The sequence below is a fragment of the Marmota flaviventris genome, chromosome 6 (genome assembly GCF_047511675.1).
Source record: "Marmota flaviventris isolate mMarFla1 chromosome 6, mMarFla1.hap1, whole genome shotgun sequence".
NCBI lineage: Eukaryota > Metazoa > Chordata > Mammalia > Rodentia > Sciuridae > Marmota > Marmota flaviventris.
In genome coordinates, this window is record NC_092503.1 from 28,483,878 (window position 1) to 28,503,910 (window position 20,033).

General features: G+C 38.4%; 1 protein-coding gene across 2 annotated transcripts in view; it reads right to left on the minus strand.

The window, feature by feature from the left end:
* Positions 1–8,402: 8,402 nt before the first annotated feature.
* Pde7b (phosphodiesterase 7B) overlaps positions 8,403–20,033 on the minus strand; it is a 318,242-nt gene continuing 306,611 nt past the window's right edge. For both annotated transcript variants that reach the window (XM_027938495.2, XM_027938494.2), the window contains 2 exons: positions 17,342–17,422; positions 8,403–13,364 (listed from right to left, as the gene is read on the minus strand). In XM_027938495.2, the coding sequence (XP_027794296.1) occupies positions 13,147–13,364; positions 17,342–17,422 (299 nt within the window). In that variant the 3' untranslated portion in view covers positions 8,403–13,146. The remainder of the gene's footprint in view (positions 13,365–17,341; positions 17,423–20,033) is intronic.

Here is a 20,033-nt window from a genome sequence, read left to right on the forward strand (position 1 = left end):
TTTCTGTTCATTTGACCATTTAAAAATTTAAAAACATATGAATTGTGTTTTAGTTGGCTTTTTTTTTCTACTGTGATTAAAAGACCCGACCAGAATAATTGTAGAGGAGGAAGAATTTATTTGGGGACTCACAGTTTCAGAGGTCTCAGTCCATAGATAGCTGCCTCCATTCTTTGGGGCTCGAGGTGAGGCTGAACATCACGGTGGAAGAGTGTGGCAGAGGGAAGCAAAGAAACTCCACTTGCCAGATACAAAATATATACCCCAAAGCCATGCCCCCAATGCCCACTTCCTCCAGCCATACCCTTCAGTCACCACTCAGTTAATCCCCATCAGGGGATTAATTCAATGATTGGATTAAGACTCTCATAACTCGATCATTTCTCCTCTAAACCTTCTTGCATTATCTCACACATGAGTTTTTTAGGGACACTTCACACCCAAATCATAACAAGCTGTTAGTATGTGACCTGTATTATTCTAAGTCACATGATCTTCACAACAGCCCTCTTGGAGATACTCTGATTACCCTGCTGATGCAACAGAGGCACAAAGACATTAAGAAACCAGCCCAGGGACAAACAGCCAGTAAGTGGCTGAGCTAGAAGTCAAGTTTAGGCAATTTACCTGTAACCATTCCTCTGTGCTGCCACTCCATCAATTACAGAGAAAAATCAACAGTTAATTGTAATTGTTAATTTGTATCAGAATTGGGAGAACAAGCAGCCTTTGAAAATGTTTAATTCTTCTGATGAAAAGTTTTTGAGAAGTTTCAGTAGTCATTAAAACCAAGCCAGCCTCTATTTTTCCTTCCAAACCTGTGTGGACTAACCCAATGTGCTAGTATCACCTCAATACATTGATGTGTTTCAGCACCATGAAATGATTGGGTCTCAATTTGGAAATTAAACTCTTGCTGAAATTGGTGTATGATATTGGCCATAGAATCACTGCATTGCTCTTTTATTTCTAGAGAAGGATTACATACCTTGTGATTTTGGGGAAGAAGGAGGTTTTTGCATATAATGTTAGCAGATGATATGGTTGCCTTTGAAAATCTGCACTAAACTGTCTGGAGTTTTAAACAAAAATTCCAGGAAGCCTGGTAGCCTTCTGGATAGCAAGGTTAATTTCAGGGGTATAGAAATATTTTAGTTCTCAAATTTAAGTAATGGTCTCTTCCCTAAATTGTTTTTTTGTTTTTTTTTTTAATTTTTATTGTTGGTTGTTCAAAATATTACATAGTTCTTGATATATCATATTTCACACTTTGATTCAAGTGGGTTATGAACTCCCATTTTTACCCCGTATACAGATTGCAGAATCACATCAGTTACACATCCTCCCTAAATTGTTAATCAGAAATTATGGCACCATAATGATGCGCTCAAAGTGATCTTTTTTTTTTTTTTTTTTTTTTCATATTCTTCTTTGCTTTTGGGGAGCTAACTCTGGTCAGATGTAAGAAAGCTTCAGTAAAGTTGCTCTCTTTTTAAGCAATTTTCTTGGTTGGTTCTTCTTCCTGAACTGAATGTGGCTGGGAACTGGACACTGGACCCAGAACTTGAATTAAAAATTGTATGTTGCTTGATCTACATCTTACAAAGGATTGCCTACATTTCCAATGTGTGATTGGAAGTATTCTTCAAAAAGGTCTTGCCCTTAGTAACCACTTTTGGTATTTGCTGCTATGTGATTTTCTCCATTATTGAAGAATGGTCCATTTGATGGATTGGGGTAGATTTCTTTCCATTTTTCAAACTTATTAAGCCTCTCTATTTCATTCAGAAAATGAACAGATTTAATGACCCACCCATAATAGCAAGCTGTTTCTGGCCTGTCAATTGACCTCTGGTAAGAAGGGGACTTTAACAGTGTTAGTCTCAGATCCTTATTACTGTTTGCAGACAGCACACAGAATTTCTAAGAGTAATTCTGCTGAGCTTGGAGTCCCACAGGGAGTAGAAGGGTGGGTTGTATGCCATTACTATTACTTGAAAAGCCTGCTCTCACCACCACCTCCAGCCCAACCTCTCTAACCATTCTCCTGCCTCAGCCTTCTGAGTAGGTGGTAAAAACACTCTTACATCCATTATCTCTGCACCAGATATGACTTTGTCCTCCATGATTTACTTGAAAAATGTCCCCTGAAGATATTACTTTGTGTAAACCTCCCAAGTGTCTTTCATGTGAGTGTTGGGCAATGGGAACTGTGTCTCCCTTACTTCTTACTGCTACAAGTCCTCTACTAGACCATTATCTTCTAACCCTTTTTGAGTGATTGAACCCCTTTTTCTTGGGGTTCTTGCCATGAAATATTATCATCTTCTTGTCTCTGATATTATTTAACGTTCTATTCCCTCTACTTCAGTTACTGGAGGTACTCTGGTCTTCTTCGCACCCCAAATCCTGTCAACATCTTGCATGAATGACATCAGCAACGAAGTGGATAACTCATCTGCCAACATGTTCTTCTCTTTCATCCTCCTGAGCTACCCAAATCTGGTCCCATGGATGATGTCTTTGTAAGAAGAGAAAAGAGACAGAGCAGAAGATTACGTGAAGATGCAGGTCAATATTGAAGTTAGGTTGCCATCACCCAAGGACCACCAAGAATTGCTGGCATCCACAAGCAGCTAGAAGAGGGAAGGAAGGACTTTGCTCTGGTGGCTTTAGAGGGAGCAGAGACCTGCTGACACCTTAACTTTGGACTTGTAGTGCACCACAACTATGAGACTAATCCTTGTGTCTTAGGCCACTCAGTTTGTGGCAAACCTAGGAAACTAATCCTCAAGGAGAGTAGTACTTTTTATCTTGGTTTTTCTTCCTTAAATGCAGTAGACATTTCAGATACTCAAGTCATGTTTTTTTTCCTTGCTTCCACAATCCTAAGGCTCTTTTCCATGGTTCTTGTACATACCCAAATGTTTTCTCCACAGGGAAGACCCTAGCACACAGCCCTTGCTCTGTGGCCTGTCTTGAAGCTTCTCCTCATCTCATCCTATGCACAGGCTGGCACTGGTGGCCCAGGACTTCACAGTCTGTGTGGTGACTCACAGGACAATTGCTGTGGGGATATGGCCTGTGCCTGGCTGCTTGCCACTAAAGTAGGCTGGTGGTAGGATTGGCCATTCTCTAAATTATGCTTAAGGACTCAAAATCTGTGGGAAGCCTCCATACAGGTTTCCATAATGACTGCACTAATTTAGATTCCTACCAATGGTGTGCAAGCATTCCATTTTCTCCACACTTTGCCAACACTTGTTATCTTTTATCTTTTTGATGTTATCCATACTAACTAGAGTCAGGTAATATTTATTGGGACACTATTCACACTTGCTAAGATATGGAATCAATGCAAGTGTACACCAACTGATGAATGGATGAAGAAAATGTGCTACTAATTCACAGTGAGCTACGATTCAGGCCTAAAAAGAATGATATTCTGTCATTTGCAACAACACGGGTAGAAATGGAGGATGTTAGGTTAAGAGAAACAAGACAGGCACAGAAATAACAAGTACTACATAATTTAACTAATGTGTGGAATCTGAAAATATTTACCTCATATAAACAGAATAGAATAGTAGTTACCACAGGCCAGAGATCATAGGGAGAGGAAGGGATAGGGAAAGGTTGATGGATGGGTACTAAGTCATAGATGAGAGCAAGGTGTTCTGGTGTGCTGTTGCACAGTAGGGTGATGATGGAAAGCAATTACATACTATGTATCTCGAAAGCCTGGAAGACAGGGTTTTTAATAATTTCACTATAAGTAAGTGATAAATGTTTGAGAAGACAGATATATTTAGCATGACTTAAATGTTATACAATATATACATACATCAAAACACTGCACAGTTCTTACGTTTTTGTGTATCAGTTAAAAATAAGTTAATAAAAATTTTAAAAATTATGCAAATTTGGAAGGAAATATATAACTGAATTTATTATAATAAAAGTACTTTTCTCCTAAAAGAAGGAACTTGAACTTTGCTGTTAAAAAGGTTGATCAATGACTGAATACACTTTCTTCTCAGCAGCACATGGATCCTTCTCTAATATAGACCATGTTCTGTAAGCTATCACATATGTTGGCATGCAACTGTAATATTTCTTTAATATATTTTTAACATCTGTAGGGTTATTTTGACAGCTCTCTTTCCATTGATGATAAGTTTTGTGTTCTTGCTTTTTTCTTGATTAGACTTGTTTGATTTTTATCAACTTTTAGTTGTATTATTTCTTCTCTATTTCATATATTTCTGCTCCTACTCTTATTTTCTCCTTCCTACTACCTAATTTGAAAATAATTTGTTAATCTAGCTTCTTTCTGATACAAGTGCTTTGTTATATTTATCTGACTATTGTTTCTCCCAGAGATCCTGATATTATGAGCTTTTATTATCATTTAATTCAGAGCACTTTTCTTTTGCTTTCTTCTCTGACCTGTGAGATATTCATGAGTGTGCCATTTAACTTAGAAGTAGTTGGCATGTGGGGGTGGGGTTCTATATATCTTAAGGTGATTGATTTTCTAATGTAATAAATCATGCAGGAAACACAGCATGATTTCAAATTTTAAAAAAAGTAATGGAAATGCTTTTTATATTGATTGTATTGGTTACATACGTGTCAAAACATCAAAACTTATCAAATTGCGTATTTCAAATATGTACATTTTATTGTACTTCAATTTTACCTCAAAGCTATGGGATAAAGTTGATTAGAGTAAAAAAAAAATCTCAACCTTCTCATTAAAGTTTAAGATAAAGTTTCAGATGCAAAAAGCTATTTATAGAACAATTAAAATGCATTTTAAGTAACTAAAGTCAATTGAGATATCTAAAGAATATTTCAAAGCATTATATAACCCAGAATTGAAAGATCTATTAAAACTCTTTGTTATACGCATCTCAGCAAGGTTAATACTTAAAAATTTGTAATGATAGAATATAATTCTTATCTGTAGTATGATATAATACCATAGGTGTTATGTTTTCATTTATAAATTATTTTTCATCAAATGGAACCAGTTGGGTGTTTCTGAGAAAATGAAAGTCCATAGAAAGGTAAGGTCTGACTTTCCTGTTAAGAAATTTTGATTGGGCTGGAATTGTGGCTCAGCGGTAGAGTGCTCGTCTAGCATGTGCGAGACCCTGGGTTTGATCCTCAGCACCACATAAAAATTTAAAAAATAAAGATAAAAAAAGGAAAAGAAAGGTTTGAGGGGCTGGCTCAGTGGTAGAGCTCAAGACTTGTGTGTGTGAGGCACTAGGTTTGATCCTCAGCACCACATAAAAATAAATAAAGGTATTATGTTCATCTACAACTGAAGAAGAAGAAGAAGAAGAAGAGGAGGAGGAGGAGGAGGAGGAGGAGGAGGAGGAGGAGGAGGAGGAGGAGAGGAGGAGAAGTTTGAACTGAAACACAACCATAGAAATTAGGAAGAAATAAGCAACAAATACTATATTTTGGTCCATTAAGCTTACTTTGCTGATAACCTTCACCTTTGATAACCTTCATCATTGCTTATTGGGAAGAGTGGGAGTAGGTTATGTGTAATTGAAAGTGCTTTTACAAGGATATACTAAAAGACTCATCTGCTATTCCCATGGTCTTTTTTTAAACACAACTGTTGGGATTTGTCATTTCTTGGGTTGTGTATCACAATGACCATCTTGTACAAGTCTCCCAAAGGAGGTGATTCAGTGGTGCTTCTCTGTAGGTTTCTTTTCCAAATGAATGGGAAAACCTAGAGATCTTTGAATGTTGTGGCTGTCAGGGGAGTTGTTCTTGCCCTTACCACTTAGAAGAGTATACTTATAAACAGGAAGGAGAAAACTATTGTCTTCCTAAACCATATTCCTGGAAACACTCAGAGTCTACCAGATGGCAATTACAGAACTAAATTCCATTTCTGGAGCATTTATTGTTACAATTTGTTTGGATTTGAGTGTTAACATACTATTCTCATATTCTTTTCAATTTATCAAATATTAGTTCCCTAATTTAAGAAAAAAAATTTTGGCGTCTTCTCTGTTACACATGTAATATGTAGTGTTAGGGGAAAGAAAGGATAGTTATTCTTGCATCAAGGATCTTGCAAATCATGTTTGTGTGGGAGAAGATGTTGGCTTTTCCCCAACATTTACTAAAATGAGTGTTTTCTATGTGCCAGTCACGGTTTAGAGTGCTACATGTGTAGGAACTCTTTTAATCATTAAAAGTCCTACGAAATAGATCTTACACACACACACACACACACACACACACACACGTGTGTGTGTGTGTGTGTGTGTGTTTATATATATAAATAATCATTTTACAGATGAAGAAGCTGAGGTACAAGAAGTTTGGAAACTTGTTTCATCTTAGTAATGGGTAAAGTTAAGCCACAAACTCAGACAAATAACCATTATAACCAAAATAACTCATCATCACTAAGAATTAAGGCAGCAAGATGATAAATGGGACAATCAGCTTGGGTTGGGACAGTTAAGGAAGTCTTCATGATATAAAACCAAAACCAGTTCCAAGCAAATGATGTCATCAGTACTATCTTATCAGGGAGAGCACAGAACAGCTCAGAGAAGCATGCAGGAGAGACACCTACGTGTTTTATCCATTGTGTCCTAAGTTTATGGCTATGAAGTCATTCTGACTGCTCCCACTGGGAACAGCTAACACACATCTTTTGTCACATACATTTTTTTTTTTTTTTTTTACAATTTGGGAAATGTTAGTTCAGGCGAACTCAGCCTAATTTTGAGCCATCAAAATTTGCAGAGACTACCCTGGAGCCCTTTGTTTCTGTCTATGGCCACAGAGGCTCTGGTGAAGAAGTTACAAGGGGAAGAGTTACTGAAAACATTGATGTATAGGATTTGTAGGATTTGAGTGGAATTCATGAAAGCTTGGTAGTTTATCAAATTTTGCTTATTTTAGTAAACCTTCTCTCCTGCCAGAATCGGATTTTTATGACCAGAGTGGGAGTATTTACTTTACAATCAGAAGAGAGAGTCCTTATTTGCCCTGCTCTTTTATGAACATTCTTAGTACCCTAGGAATACTATCTTCTTTCTTTAATCATTTTTGACAGTATTTTGTCTATAACATAGGATTATTTTCTGACCAACTTGGCTACCTATAAATATAATCATGCCCAATGTTTGCTAATAGGTTCTGTGTTTTTATTTGCATAAAACTGATACAATCATACAGGAAGATACATCCCAACTCCCACTGTATAGGATTTTTTTTTCTTTAAATTACATTTGTTAAGTACTTTAGGTTTCTGTCACTGTGGTAAAATACCTGAGGTAATTGATTTGTAGAGGAAAGATTTATTTGGCTTACAGTTTTGAAGGTTTCAGTCCATGCTGGTTTCAACCATTCAGGTGGTTGGCTTCATTGCTTTTGGGCCTGTGGAGAGGCAGCGAATCATGGCAGGAGTGCATGGCGAAGGAAGCAGCTCACCTCATGGCACCCAGGAGGTGAAAGAAGGAAATAAGAAGGGGCTAGAGTCCAACATTCTGTTCAAGGGCACAAACCCAAATGATCTAACTTCATTCCACTAGACCCCACCTCTTAAAGATTCTGTCACTTACCAATGGTGACAAGCTGAGGACCACATTTTTTAACACATGGATCTTTGGGGGGCATTCCAGATCCAAACTGTAATAATCCCATTTTCTGCTAGAAACTGTGCTGTCTTGTGCTGACTTATGCTGTTTAATTTTGATCTCACAGTACCCCAGGATGAAGGTGTTACTATCATTTTATACATGAGGAGATGGGGTCAATTATATGCTTAGGGTTTAACGGCAAGTGATAATGAGGAATTTGAAATTCTCATCTGACCGCAAAGCCCACACTTTTAAAAACTCTACCCCATTGCTTCCCTAAAAGGGAAAACAAAGTACTGGAGATTAAATCATCACTTGCAATACTAGAATTTGAAGCAGTACAGGCAATTAAATTAATAATATATTGTTGCTTAGATAACTAAGACAAGGCAAGCATGCATTTTCAAACCATATCAACTGAAACATAAAATCTTTCTAGCTTAATCAAAAACAAAAAGCCTGTCATAGACTGTTTTATAGCTAAAAGCTTCTTATTTGTTCATTACTCAAATACTTGACAGTCTGTTGCATTTCCAAGGAGGTAGGAGATGGTCATCTCCCATCTCCAACAGGATGTGGCTCTGCTTTGTGTTTAGCTGGAGGACAGACAATAAGCTGTAATTGAGAATATGTTTGGAAATGTGTGAGTGAAGTGAATGGAGTGCATCCTGGGAGACACCAGCCCTGTAAAGTCCAGCAAATCTTCAGGATCTGATTGATGTAGAGGACCAGCAAAAATGAGGGTTTTGGTGGCAGAGAAACAAGTGAGGTGACTGATTTCTATTTTTTTATTATAGTTTTACACTTTTATCCAGAGGACTAAATAGAAAAGCAGGCTGTAGCTGGGGCAGAACCTGCCTTGAGCAACCAATTGAAGAAATCATCTTTTGACCCAACCTTGCAAATAAAGACAGAAATTAACCAATCTGTCAACAACTCTAAAAATGAATGTTACTTCTTAATGTGAAATCACCAGCACTTATTTACTACACTCCCCATTAATTGTCCCCATTCTCACCCATGTGTGAGTGATTGTCATTTTTTTTTTTGAAATTTAAAAGAAATTTTATCTATTGAAAGTCTGTCATGCACCAGAGAGTGTTTGATGTTTTTTTGTATATAATCTCTTTTAAGTGTCACAACAGTTCCATAAAAGATATTATTAGCTGGAAATAATTTTTTAGTGGCTTTGGTAAGTTCCCTCAAGTCACAGAATAAGTTAGTGACAGAACCAGATTTGGGACCCACTTTTGTCTTGGAAGCTTATCTGCTTTCTGTTATGTTGAATGCTAGGAAGAAGCTCTGGCTACATTTGAACCTGTGCAGTTTCACAAATTCTTTAAAAAGCACTTCCTGGTAATGCCAATTTTTGAAAAAAGTCCTGATGTTCTTTTTATAGCCCAATGTCCAGCACAACAACTAGACATAGTGGATCCTCAATATTTGTTCAATTGAAATCTACCTTCGAGTTGATTCTGCCAACTTGACATAGCAGCTGTTTCCCATTAGTATTTGAAGGTCAAGTCTGACCTTTTCTTGCAATACCACTGGGATCTCTCTTTTGATTTCAAAGTTATGATATAGAACATCCACGAATGAAAAGGTGGCTTTGCATTCAGACATGGGAAGGCATCCAGGAATCAGTGGGATTCTGAATACAAATCTCAATAAAATGAATATGAGAGAATATATAGGATGTTTGTCTTTCCGTCTTCTATTTCAAGATAGATTTAGGATACTCAGCGGTCCTGCCTGAATTGTTTTAGTGTTTTTGGTGGCCTCTAACTCTGAAATGTGAGACTGTATTTTTCAAAAATAATTTTTTGAGTCTTATATGTTTTCCTATCTATTTCCAATCATGTATGACTTTGAGAAACATGAATCAGAAAAATATCCGGACTCCAGAGAAATGTAGAGTTGAAGGGTGGCCCATTTCCTAACTTGGCTCTAACTGCCAAGTGATTTCTTCATTGACATCAGTTCCCCAGAGGAATGAGTCACATAGACTATGTCTACATATGTGTTCTTTCCTTGAATATTTCCAACTGATGGTCTGATAACATGTTATCTAGTGAGAATTAGTATATTTAATATTGTGATACTTTATGAAATCATCTTTATTTTTAATTGTTCATCTAGACATGCCAATGGGTATTGAGGCTGCATTTTGAGCAAAACTCACAATTTTTTCAAACCTTACATGTGTACACAAAATGACACGATTTTAAGGATTTGCTTAAAAGAACAAAGCATGAGAAATACAGTGAGATACAAGCTCATAACCAAATCCAAATCAGTAAGCACATCTGATTCAATATGAGAAAAGATTATAAAACAAGTCTGCAATTTGTAGAAGGCAGTATATGAAGACCAGGGATACAGGATGCACGCCAAGGCTCTTTGTGGGAAACCATAAGCAGGGAGACACAGAGCTGGTTTCTACTTAGCCTAGCAGGGAGGTATGGATAGGCCAGAGTTTGGTGAGTCAGGTCTCACTATTCATTGTTGCTCTTAAGTGAGGAAAAGCAGGCTCTGACTCTCAGGCCTGGCAGTGACGTATACTCTTTCTTACTTTGATCGTGACTTTGCCTTTAACTGACTAAAAATAGCCCTTTGAATCTTTTCTTCTCAAGCAATGACAGAATTAAACTTGGTAAGTCAACGATTGATGATCCATGGGCTAGGAGAATGAGGCTGTAAAGATAAAAATCCATGGATGACCCAATAGCATGTCTCAACCAGTCATGGGACTCCTATTGAGGTATCACAAGAAAGCCAGGAGCAGGAAATAAAAGAGTTTTTATACTCCTGTTCTTTTCTTTTATTTTCTCCTTCCTTCCTTCTTTCTTTCCTTTCTCCCTCCCTCTCTTTCTTTCTTTCTTTCCTTTTTTTCTTTCTTTCTTTCCCAACAAATGCAGAACTCAAGAAATCTCCACACAGTCGAATGAAAGAGACAGACGCATATAGTTTATATATCCTGTCTCACCTTCAGATTTTTATGGTACTGGTAGATACCTCATAGGCTTCACCATTGGATGTTGGCAGTTTTGTCTGTGAGCTTTTCTTTAGGACCAATTGTAACAGAAACAATTTTGCTCTAAATACTGAGAACTACCAAGAAAACTCATTATCTTATGTATTTAAATAATGAAATACTTAAATTTAAATAGTCTGCTTCCCTAATTCAAGATAGAGGTTCCATTAGTGAAAACAATGCCTTCTTTCCTATCTCTACTTTCTTGTGCCCAGTAACTGCTTTCCTTGATTTGATCTGAAACACATTAAAATTAAATCGACTATGTGAAAATGCTCTCTGCATTACTGAACCAAAGTAAGAGTGGCCTGGAAGCAGGAATCCATCCAGAATATTCTCCTTTGGAGCCTCACCAAGCTGAGAGCTTCAAAATATTAAAGAGAGGAACACATGTCAGTTTGTAGTTACTACAGAAAACAAAAGTTTCCATAACTTCCCTTCTTATCCATATCAGTAATTGCAACTTATCATTCACCCATTTCATAAGATTTTCACACTTTCTTCAGCACCATCTGACAATTTCTCTTCCTTTAATGAAAATGTAACCAACTTTTCAAATTTCCTCCCAAACTTTAACTCCGAAAGCCTCTTTCTTTCTATAGGGACTTATTACAGGCCGGTCAAGCTTCTAACATTTCATTTGTATATTAAAAGAAAGAAGGAAAAACAAAACCAGTTGCACTTGGGAAATGAGAGTTGCTGTCCTTCTTTGAATTTGAGAAACAGCTTGATCATGGCAGAAATGATCATTCTCCCACTACCACACAGTTCAAGGGTAAAAATGAAAGGGATGTTGAGAGTTTTCAACTAACCTCAGTTATGATAGGACTTCTAAAGAAAAAAGTTCAACGCACAGAGTTTATAAGAGTAGAAAAGAATGCTGTAACTATTGGCTTTTTGTAGTCAAGTCTATACAGAGGAAAACAGTGACAAAATTCCAATGTGCCTCTCCTTGCTACGCTCCATAATTAACTACAATGACATGCCAGGAAGGTAAATTTTGTCATGAGACTGAAATGATTTCTTTACTCAAATAATATTAATTTCAGCTAAACACTTGGTTAGTTGTTCACACGACATTAAAGAAAAAGAAAAAATCCAGTTACTATTAACACCAATGAAATACTTGCTAACCATAGACCAAAGGTACTTTGGTTCTGTAGCCATAACAGACAAATGTGTGGTAAGGGAGCCAGGAATTCCCTGATGGTTAGATGACAGGGCCACAGAAGGTTTTTGAGACCTGCTATGTCTCCTGTGAGGCTGACGGCACCACCACATTCCATAACAAGAGTCACATAAACACAAGCTTATCAGCTGGTTGGTTAAAACAGTGTGGAAACTTGTTGCGTTGAAAAGTAGCTTCAGGCTTGCTGAAGGGTCTCATTAGTCTGAGGAAACAATGCTTGGTGCCATAGATTAAAACTATGGTCTCAAGCGGAATGCATGTGAAGTTTCCAAAAATGTTTCCTCTAAGACTTTATTCAGTTTTGGTTTGTGACCTTAGCTGGAAAGCATAAAGATGGACATGGGCAGGCAGTTTAAGTTGGGCAGTTTTCAGAAGATGAAAGATGTTTAAAGTTAAGGCCTTTATCTGCAAACAATAGTATATTAATAAACTCTATATCATATTTACAAATGCATTCTCATGTATTAAAACTAACAATATTCTGTTCACAGTGCCATTGTTTATACAGGTAGCAATCCCATAATACTCATGTATTTTGGCATGGGAATCAGTAGCGCTTGGTATTTACAGAAAATGTACATGTATGAATATAAACAGGTCACTGAATCCATAAAAGACAGATTGGCTATCGGTGCAAAGGAATGAACTGTACAGCACCTTCCCCCAGATCAGATAGGAAACGCGGTTTCTTAAATTGAGAAGATGCCAAATTTCTGACCCAAAGTGGCATAAAGTCAGTAACAAAACAATGAACCCCTGTTCAAGTTTGGGTACACTGAGTAATCTTAGTCCAAGGTTTTAGATCCCTTGTCTAGTGCATAAAATATAAAAGTTAAAAAGATTTATTATTATTCTTATAATAATAATTATTATTAAAATAGAAGGTACTTTCTTTCACGCTCTTATTTGTGCTCTTGCACTTAAGACCAATATCCTTGGAGTTCCAAATATGCTGGTGTTTTTGTCCTGCAGATGGCAAACCCTAAGATACTCGGGTCTCAGGAGCTGCCTGTCACAGTGCGACCCAGGGCCAGTGGGGAACGTGGCAGAGGCACGGCTTCCTCCCAGTCTTCTCCTTGGGGGACGACTGCCCCTGGAATCCGCTCCCACTTTCTTGAATGGAGTTGCTTCTTTTCGGCAGCTAATGCTAGGTGAAAAATGGCTTCTGTACACTTGGAAAAAGGAGGGAGGCAGGCAGTGGGAGCAAAGAGGCAATCAAGGGAGCCCCGAGGCCACCCAGGTTAGGGACGCAGGATCGCATCGTCCTCCGCGGCGCAGGACCAGGGCAGGCGGCACTAGGGCGTGTCGCCCTCCGCCACAGTCTGCTCCTCCTTCTCAGTCCCAGGGCCCGCGTGGTCTGTGCTGCCCCTGCGTCTGTGCTGCTTGGACAACAAGCTCTTCCACTGGGCCTTGTTGTGTGCGAGGTGGCTTAGCATGTTCTCCGACAGGGAGCTGTTTCCTGTGAAGCGCGCCCACTCCCGGAACAGTGGCTCCACGATGTAGGTCATGAAACCTGCAACAGGCAAGGCCAACCCGTCACATCCTTCATAAGCACGACCCGGGGACCCGCGGGTGCCGGCCGGCCCGGGACTAGCACCAGGCAAGGAGATATGGTCACCACCCTCAGCATAGGAGCAGGAGATGTGTTTCCTTGGGCTGTGGCTTAATCTCTTTGTGCTTCAGTTTCCTGGTGTGAAAAGAAGCTGAGTACCAACCAAAGTTACCACAATTCAATTCAGTGACTTAACACGTGGAGAGTGCTTAAATGCTCACAGCACAAAGTAGACACTAAACTCAATAAACATTGGCTGTTCTTACTTACCGAGGGAGAAAGACAAGTGCTGGGAGGGAGGCCATCAGGAAGGGCTACTGCACTGATGGGATTATTCATATGTTTACCCTATACCATAAGATTTTTTCAAGATTATCATGCTATAGTTTGGTCTTGTTTTCATTGATGTTAAACAACTAAGTTCGGGTAATGAAGTTTTCATTTTCTTTTCTTTTTTTTTTTTTTGTACCAGGGATTGAACCCAGAGGGGCTTTACCACAGAGCCACATCCCCAGCACTTTAAATATTTAGAGATTTAGAGACAAGGTCTCCCTGAGTTGCTTAGGGCCTCGCTAAATTGGCCTCGCTAATTGCTTAGCCTCCTGAGCTACTGGGATTACAGGCGTGCGTCACTGTGCCGGGCTTCATTCACTTTCAATCCAGATTTTTGTCTGCAAAAAGAGCATGGCTTCAACTACTAGAGAAGATTGTTTGATATTAGACTTCTTTGTTGCACATACGTTCTCTTAATGATTGAGGCTTTTGTGTTTTCCCTATTACACATAATTTGTTAAGCAAAGATAACTTTCAGCCCAGGTAGGAATTTTTGGAATCATCACAAACTTGGACTTATTTAGGTTTTGATGTATTTTTTTGAAATGTAAGTGTGGGGAGAAAAGGCAAATGTTTTTCAGCATAATAAAAAGTTTCCCACAATGAACTCTGTATGTTTAAAGGCATGTGAAGTACAAGGCTTGATTGGATCATCTTTTTGTTGACCAAACAGCAGAGATTTGACCTTTGAGGATGATAGAAAGATGGGAAAAGGAAGAAACAATGTAAAATATTTTTGTGTATTTCTGCATGATCTCATCTTATGTGAAATGAGATCTAAATATTGTGAAAGCATTTTAGATGAACTGAACCCCAGGAAGAAAGTGAAGCCAGTGGCTTTATGTCTGTGTTTGTCATTTTGCTAAGATTATATAGGGAGACAGCAAATAAGGATTTCCAATTTTATTTGCTATTTTCTTTTTCTCCTTCACAATCTCCTTAATTTCTAATGTCTTTCACTGCAAAAATAATTAAATATTCAATATCTAAAGAGCTAGTTTTCAAAATGATGTTATTCTAAAGTTTGAAGTGTGAGTATCAAATTTACTTAAGTATAACGAGTTACAAATCCAATATTAAAAAAATGAACTCATTTTTTTCCCCTGAAGTTTTCCTGGAATTATATGTTTGCATTTATACTTCTCCAATAATACATATTTCTTACACTAGATAGGAAAGCAATTTTAAAGTCTGAATAGACATCTTGAGTCAGTTTTTCAAATAAGGGAAGACTTCTGCACTGTGGACTTGAAAGCCGACCCATGAGTGTGTGGTACCAGCCTCTCTTCTCCAGGGATGAGAGGACTTTGTGGCAGCATTATCCTGCCAGAGGGAAGGCAGGGGGGGGAAGGGAGAGGTGGAGTGGACATGGATTGAAGGAAAACCTCTTCTCCTTCACCTTTCTGTAGATTTCACTAATTTGATTTAATATTTCTTTTTAAAATGCAGAATTTGGTGGAGAGAGGGGAGAAATGAATACATGGGGAGGGTTACTAAGCCCCGGTGGGGTCCATTTGGGTCAATATAGATTACTTACCTAGAAATTCTTTTCTAAGCATAACTGAGACCTGCAGTCAGGAAATTCTCATTTTGGATTGGGATAGGGAAAAAAAAGAGTGTGGGGGGGGCACATTTTTAGACAGAGGAAAGAGTTGCATTATTTAGGACTTGCTGGAAGATTGTTGTTTTGGTGGGGGCTGGAGCCTACAACACCGACCAATCTTTTATCTATTTGTTTATCTCTGTTTTTCCAGGTTAGACTCATCTACCCTTTTTACACTTTCCAACCCAGAACCAATGAGAGCAAGATGATGTGGAACAGAGAGAGAGAAAGATTTATGATCTGAGAACCACATCATAATCACGATCTTTCTCTTTATCATAGGTGTTCTGGTATACCATCCACGGGATTTCCCTATTCACTCAATCCTACCTGTTTTTAAAAGAGGTATCTATGGTAACCACCTTTTCCTGAGCTAAAAATCAGGACATATGATCTGGCAAAGTAAGTGTGTTCTCATGACAACCACAGGACAGAGTCTCTGAAATCAGGCTGTCTTGCAAATCTAGGCTGTGTGCTTAACAGTGTAAATGTTTTTGTTTGGAGTAAGTGTGTGTGTGTGTGTGTGTGTGTGTGTGTGTGTGTGAGAGAGAGAGAGAGAGAGAGAGAGAGAGAGAGAGAGAGAGAGAGAGAGAGAGAACAGTTGCTTGGTAAATTTCTTTAAAACTGGAGTTTAACATAGTGAGTATCAGGCTTAGGAACGGAATTTGCAGAATTGCCATGGCTTAAGTGTCTGCTAGGACAGAACTGGGTTCAGGAACTCTCAGACTACATTTCTGTTGCTAATGCTCCAATGGCCCCAACGATTTTGAACTGCCATTTGTCCTGGGCTCTATTTTTTTTTTTTTATCATTTCTCTCCCATTTTTAGGGAGAGGAATCTGTTTAATTGTGAAAACAATAAAACAATTAAGGGCAATCTGGATAAAGAGGGATCATCCTTAATCTTGTAATCCCAACATGCCTATTTGATTAATTGTATATTCCATTCAAATCTTAATAGCTGTGTTTACTTAGTTCCTATCTCCTGAGGATGACTTCATGACTCTTCTGTGGACTGTGGATTAGATCTGACTCACAGTGATGGTCATTTTAATTTGCTCAGATTTTCTCCATTTTCAGCAGATCTTTTCAGATGCCCTCTTCCTTCCCAGTGCCACGGTGTTAAGCCTTGAGCTTTACAGAATCCACAGCCCTGTGATTGCATTTAGCTAACTGAGGTCTGTTGAAACAGATAAAAAAACATAAACTGCTACAAATCAGGGCCAGAGATTACAAGGAAAAGAGTTGAAATTTCATGTTTGGATTCAATGGAAGGGAACTGCAAGGAGAAGAAAGGTTTACTTTAAATGTAGATGGAATTAGTGGGGTATTTTAAGAAGTGACAGAAATTCTTACTGGAGCAAAAATATTTTTTTTCACTTAAGTGCCTAAAATTTCTGCCATCTAATTTAATTCATGATCTTATGCATAATACAATTACATAAAGTAATAATTATTTTGTATGCACTGACTGCACTTTAATAGTTTACCATAATGGAAACTAAAAAAAGAGAGTATGGTTTTAAGAGAATGAGACTGAAAATAAGTTTTGAAGTACAGAGTACAGAAAACAGGGATACCAGGCCACAGAGGATCAGGGCTCTAGGGGCCTGGGCCTTTGGAGTGAGGGTTAGGGATGAGGAATAGGGACCCACAGTGGATGGGCCCATAATTCCATTATGCTGATTCACCACCCTTCAAACCCTAAAGAGAGTATAGATTCTAGTTACTTCTATTTGATTTGATTTTGATTTTATTCTAAACCAGAAAGTTAATACTGTAACTTTAGTACTGAGTGAGTTAAGGGTCTATAACAAAGTTAACATCCTATTTTTATAATTGAAAATTATTTAGTAGATCTGTCATGATTAAAGTGTCTTTTGGATGCAGACATTCAGACCTTCAGTGCTGGTCTATAGAACCCTACATGTAGATCTTTTCTTTGTGACTCCTGGCAGAGGCGCCAAACTGCTCATTTCAAAGTGACAAGAAATTCAACTCACCAATCTGTATACTAGGGATTGAATCTTTCTGTTGATTACAAAGAGGACTGATTTCCAGTTCAAATTTCTGTTCAAGGTCACCTAAGAATAAAGAGGAAGAAACACATTGGTAATCTAGAATTAGATTGGTTTTACCTGAGACAACTGGGAACAATAAATAGGTAGGAAATGGGTAGAAGGACCAGAAAGATCTCACTTGAGAAGTAGCTCAGTCTGAAGCTACAAAATTAATCAAAAATAAAGTCAGAACACCATTTAGTGTTGACATGGATCCCAGCTCCCTTCCTCACCTCCACATTTTAGTTAATAGTGAGTTTTCAGTCAAGCACAGCACTTCCTCACCCTCATCTCAAGGCATCCAACCTATGTTTTCCCCCCTGTCTTAGAACATCTCATTTTCCCCTTTCATTCACTCTTCTCTAACCCTAGTCTGGTCTCTCAATAACTCATTCTTAATTTTTGTTTCTTAGCTAGTTGGCTCCCATGTGTTTCTTCCATGTCAACTATACATGTTTACCTTTCTAAGATGGTACCCATTCTCTTGTTCTCTACTTTAGCCAAGCGGATAGGGCCCTCCGTGGTTCCCTCATTCTTACCCTCTGTGAGAAGGAGCTGGTCCACAAAGCAGGAGCAGCACCTCCCCCCACCCAGTGCCTTTGTCCATTTCCATTTCCCTGTAGTCTAGTGCCATCCAGTAGGATGTTTTCAGTGATGAAAAATGTTCTCTGCACTGCCCACTCTGGTAGCTCTTTGAAACATGATCAATATAACTGAGAAACTAAAAATTTAAACTTTGTTACATTTTAATTAAATTTAGTTAGCTGCATGTGCCTCACAGCTACCATACTGGTAAGTGTAGAGCTGAACCCACCCTTCAGTTCCCAACCCAAACCCCACTTCATTCAGCACCAAGTCCTCCCCTATGATCTCTATCATTAGGGGGCTTCCAATGAGATAATTTGTTATCTCATTTATTCAACAGGCATTTACAAAGCACTTGTATGCTTCAGGCATTTTACTAATCAGTGTACAAAGAGGAAAGTCTAATAGTCATTCCCCTTTAGGATCTTTGCTGATTAGTATTTTGAGAGTAGAAATCAAACTGGTTGCCACTTCTTTATATTAATCATAATAACATCCCCAATGGGGCTTTGTTCATAGAAAAACCACATTTTTGCTGAGGATTAGACAAGGCTGGAGCATATGTTTAAAAAAATGCTTTGGGAAACTGGGTTTATGAGGAGATACCAATCCATAGTCAAAACATGACTTTCTTAAGGTATTGAGAATGGGGAGGGAGGTGCATCATGTTTGGAATATCGATCTCTGTTCTGAGAATCTAACACTTTTCTGAATTCACAGTACCTCCTTTGCCTTTCCCTTTCTCTTAAAACTTTGATTTTAAGAGTTTGCCTTTGCGTGACATTACGAATCACTTTGTCCAGGACTGTTGGTAGTCTGTGGAAGCCTACCTGTTGGTAGCAGGCTGGGATGAATTGGGACTTAAGTCCAAATCTTAAACTGCAAACTAGAATAGGATCAATCAAAATGATACAAGTCATCCTTATAGAATTAAAAAAAATAATTCAGTATGGAGGACAGGCTGTTGGGATGAGCAGATAATCTGGTCTTATTCTCAAAACAGGTAGAACTTCTGCCAGAAGCTATTAAGTAAAAAGGACCCAATCTTTCTCTGTTCCTTCCTCTGCCAGGAGACATGCCAGAGAAGTGTATGAAAACTCACCTTTAGTAATCAGTAACAGATGTTCTATTTTTATAATGCTGTACATGCATATATTACTGGGACAAGTTTTTGCAAGAAGATTAGGTTACCATTGATGCCATTACTCCACTTAGTTGACAACTTTGATTCACTGACTCTATGGGATTTAATATCTGCATGAGTGTTGTGGTCCTTGCCTCAAATTGCTCAAAATCTAAATAAGTGGCTGGGCCTGGTAGCACATGCCTGTAATCCCAGCAACTCAGGAGACTGAGGCAGGAGGATCGAAAGTTTGAGGCCAGCCTTGCCCACATAGTAAGACCCTGTCTCAAAACAAAAAAATAAAATAAAATAAAGGACTGGGGATGTAACTCAGTGGGCTCAATCCCCAGTACTGAGTTTAATCCCTGGTATGGCAAATATAAAGCAAAACACAACAAATTTAAATAAAGAGCTAGATAAGCAAAAACAAGATTTAAACCCCAATTGATGCCAGAAGTAGCACAGGATTGAGTCAAAACCAAGTGGGACAGAGAAGAATCTTTTCTCTACACCATTGTTCGATCTCCAAGATGAAGATCCTAGCACTTCTCCCACTGCTATTTCAATAGTTTATATATTACAGAGCAAAGAGAGTACTTATCCTACCTAATACAAAACCTCTTTGCTCCAATTTCATCATATTTCCTTTTGCTTTGCCATGAGAGGAGATTTTATATCATGGGCAACTAGAACTGAGCTTTTGATTTCTCAGCTCTCACTCTCAATTCAGGTATAATTAAACAGTTGTAGGGACTTCATGAGCGCTTCTATTCTGAGAGGAAAAGGTGGTGAGCAGAGCCTTCTGGCCCCACATGAACTCAATTCTTCTTTGTCTTCTGTCTTTGGGGCCACAACAATGTCATTGACACATCTTTCAATGGAGGCTTCTCCAAAAGGCTCACTGTTGCTATTTGACCTCCCCACAGA